Source organism: Nanorana parkeri, unplaced genomic scaffold (assembly GCF_000935625.1).
Source record: "Nanorana parkeri isolate BGI_ZX_2015 unplaced genomic scaffold, ASM93562v1 scaffold897, whole genome shotgun sequence".
Taxonomy (NCBI): domain Eukaryota; kingdom Metazoa; phylum Chordata; class Amphibia; order Anura; family Dicroglossidae; genus Nanorana; species Nanorana parkeri.
This window is the reverse complement of record NW_017307165.1, coordinates 10,334-13,567: the sequence shown is the minus strand read 5'-3', so window position 1 is coordinate 13,567 and position 3,234 is coordinate 10,334. Positions and strand designations below refer to the sequence as shown.

The following is a 3,234-nucleotide window of genomic DNA, read 5'->3' as shown; positions in this document are numbered from 1 at the left end:
GGAAAGGGGGGGGGGGGGCCCCCCCCCCCCCCCCAAGTTTGATGCTCACGGGGTACTTGGGGTGAATTCTGCACTTTTCCTTTTAATCCCAGAATGTCTTTGTAACCCGCAACCATTTGTGTTGGGTGAAGTCATACATTCCCTTTCCAGCTTCTCTGTTGAACACATTACGTCGGATTGTATAATTGGTGGCGGAGTCCCAGCACTTGGCGCGGGTGCCGAGCTCGCTGTAGGCCCGGTCCGGTGTCAGATGACAGAAATATTCATTAGATAAGGCGTTCCATAAACCGCAGGAGCTCCCTGGCCTCTGTGAGCAGGAAACCCCATCTAGAAATAAACACATTAATGGTTGTGGCTGCTGACTTGGCAGCAGAAGGGGATTCCGCTTTCTCCGCAATGGTGGAGTCCCGTTACACGTATGACCTCATTGGCCGCGCAGCCAGGCGACCCGGCGTGACTCTCCCAGGTCCTCTGAGCTGAGCATCGCACCCCGTCCGATGTCATCCACGACCTTCAAGAACCTTTTTCTTTTCTCTTCCCAGACTTACGCCAGGTTCTCCGGAGCACCTCTGAAGGTCCACAAGCTGTCCAACCCCTGGAGGAGCCCGTCAGGTAGGCCTGGCTCACCCCTACATTGAAATGTGACATCTGGTCCTCTCTACCGGTCCTGACCCAGCCTTGTCTCTTCCCCAGGTAAGCTGCCGGCCCTGAAAACACCAAACGACGGCGTTCTCTTCCAGCCCGCCAAAATTATTACCCATCTCAGGAAGCAGGTGAGTCAATAATCACACAGGAGCTTGTATATGAGGTCATAGGTTACTCTGCTGTATGTATGCCTGTCCGCAGGCGTCAACATTTTGTGGGTTCAAGATCTCCTCCCAGGTGGAGAGAATTGCTCAAGCCTGAGGATGAGTTTGAGAATGTCTGGTGTACAGAGGGCCTGTGTTGGTTCAAGTCGGGTGGCCCTGCCCTTGTTTCTGGGTTGAGTTTGATATTGGGAAGAACATACAAGGGCAACAAGGGCTTTTAATTGGTTCACTCTGAGAATGTCAGAGCTCTGGCACGCTCCCCACATCCCACAATGCAATGACCACAGTCCTCTATAGGTCAGCAAGTGGGTATCCCCCATGAGACTGTGGTTGCCATTTGCACCCAAGAAAAGATTTTGGGAATTGGTGGGGTTCCTTTAACTCCCCAAGTGGGGAGCCATAACTGATTGGCTATCCCATCATGCAGTTAAGACCTTATCCATGAGCTGTGCTGTAAGTCCTCATGTTGTAATGTTGGGGCAGGGACCCATGGTCTGTGAGGACTTCAGGCACATGCTTGAATATTGGCCAATTCCCCAACACATGAAGAGGAGATACAGATGCTGTTGAGTTCTTGTTTCGAGGCAGACCGTTGACGAGAGGTCACATGACAGGACAGGCTCTGGAAGTAGCTGTTCTGGATTTAACAAATGTCTGTCTCTCTTTCCATCTCCGGTCTAGAAGTACAACGCAGATTACGACCTGTCGGCTAGACAGGGAGCGGATACCCTGGCCTTCATCTCCCTTCTGGAGGAGAAACTTTTGCCAGCTCTGGTAAGTGTGATTAATGGTGGAGCGGGTGGATTTTTATTATACAAAGGACCCTTTCTGGGGCCATATACCCCTCAGTATGATTCCCATATTTCCAGCTATGGCCTGACATTGGCCACAAGTCAGGTATTGTTTTAAATCAATGACTGTATGTCATTCAAGCATGGACTACCCTCTGTTACCTAAGAGGCTGCAAGCCGGTTATTCAGGATGAGTGTGGCCAAGCTGATCACTTCAGCCATTTTGAAACCCTCTGCCTGTTTCGAGCTGATGGAGCTCTCTCTCTCTCTATCTCATCAGATCCACTCATTCTGGGTAGACGCCAAGAACTACGTGGATCATACGCGCAAGTGGTACGCCGAAGCCATTCCATTCCCGCTCAACTTCTACATCCCCAACCAGATGCACAAGAGACATCTGGAGCACCTCCAGCTCATCCGCGGCGAGAGCTGGAGGGAGGATGACGAGGTGCTGGAGAAACAGGTATGAGGGGAGGAGTCATTGATAGTGAGAGCGTATGATTGGTTAGTGAGAGCGTATGATTTGCTATAGAGGTGTGAGGTCCCACCTATGTCAGATCTCTCAGTTTATGGGGGGATATTGGTGCTTTTGCCATCTGATGGCTTCTTATCTATCTTGGGGACCTCATTGTCATCCTAGAGATTGCTGCTCTTCATCCCAATACAGCCATTATGAAACCAGAGAGTAGGTGTGTCGCTCCTCCTATGCAGAGAATGCAGCAGTTGGAATGAGAATGCAGCTCTTCTCCTCCTGATAATAGATTGTGTCCCCACAGCTGTACACAGACGCACAGGAATGTCTCAGCCTCCTATCGCAGCGGCTTGGGACACAGAGATTCTTCTTCGGAGAATGGTAAGTAGAGCGGTGTGGGTGTGTTAGGTAGCAGGAGAGGAAAACTGGAGATGGTTTGGTAGCAGGAGAGGAAGGTGGAGGCAGATTGATAATGGGATGAGGAAAATGGGGGTAGTTTGGTAGCAGAAGAGGAGAGTTGGGGGGTGGTTGGGTAGCAGAAGAGAGGAGCTGAGGGTGGTTTGGTAAATGGAGAGGGAGCTGGGGATGGTTTTGTAGCAGAAGAGTGGAGCTGGGGTGGTTTGGTAGCAGAAGAGGAGAGTTGGGGGATGGTTTTGTAGCAGAAGAGTGGAGCTGGGGTGGTTTGGTAGCAGAAGAGAGGAGCTGAGGGTGGTTTGGTAGCAGAAGAGTGGAGCTGAGGGTGGTTTGGTAGCAGAAGAGTGGAGCTGGTGTGGTTTGGTAGCAGAAGAGAGGAGCTGAGGGTGGTTTGGAAGCAGAGAGAGGAGCTGAGGGTGGTTTGGTAGCAGAAGAGTGGAGCTGAGGGTGGTTTGGTAGCAGAAGAGTGGAGCTGAGGGTGGTTTGGTAGCAGAAGAGTGGAGCTGAGGGTGGTTTGGTAGCAGAAGAGTGGAGCTGAGGGTGGTTTGGTAGCAGAAGAGAGGAGCTGAGGCTGGTTTGGTAAATGGAGAAGGAGCTGGGGATGGTTTGGTAGCAGGAAGGAGAAGATGGAGGTAATTTGGTAGCGGTAGGGAGAAGATGGAGGTAATTTGGTAGCGGTAGGGGAAAGCTGGGGATGGTTTGTTAGCGGGAAGGGGGTGGTTTGATAGAAGGAGGGGATGGCTGGGGG

General features: G+C 51.6%; 1 protein-coding gene across 1 annotated transcript in view; it reads left to right on the top strand.

The window, feature by feature from the left end:
- The window catches only part of MTX1 (metaxin 1), a 10,933-nt gene that overhangs the window by 5,379 nt on the left and 2,320 nt on the right, over positions 1 to 3,234 (top strand). The window contains exons 2-6 of the mRNA XM_018565869.1: positions 543 to 612; positions 694 to 773; positions 1,491 to 1,583; positions 1,881 to 2,063; positions 2,377 to 2,453. Coding sequence (XP_018421371.1) covers positions 543 to 612; positions 694 to 773; positions 1,491 to 1,583; positions 1,881 to 2,063; positions 2,377 to 2,453 — 503 coding nt within the window. The remainder of the gene's footprint in view (positions 1 to 542; positions 613 to 693; positions 774 to 1,490; positions 1,584 to 1,880; positions 2,064 to 2,376; positions 2,454 to 3,234) is intronic.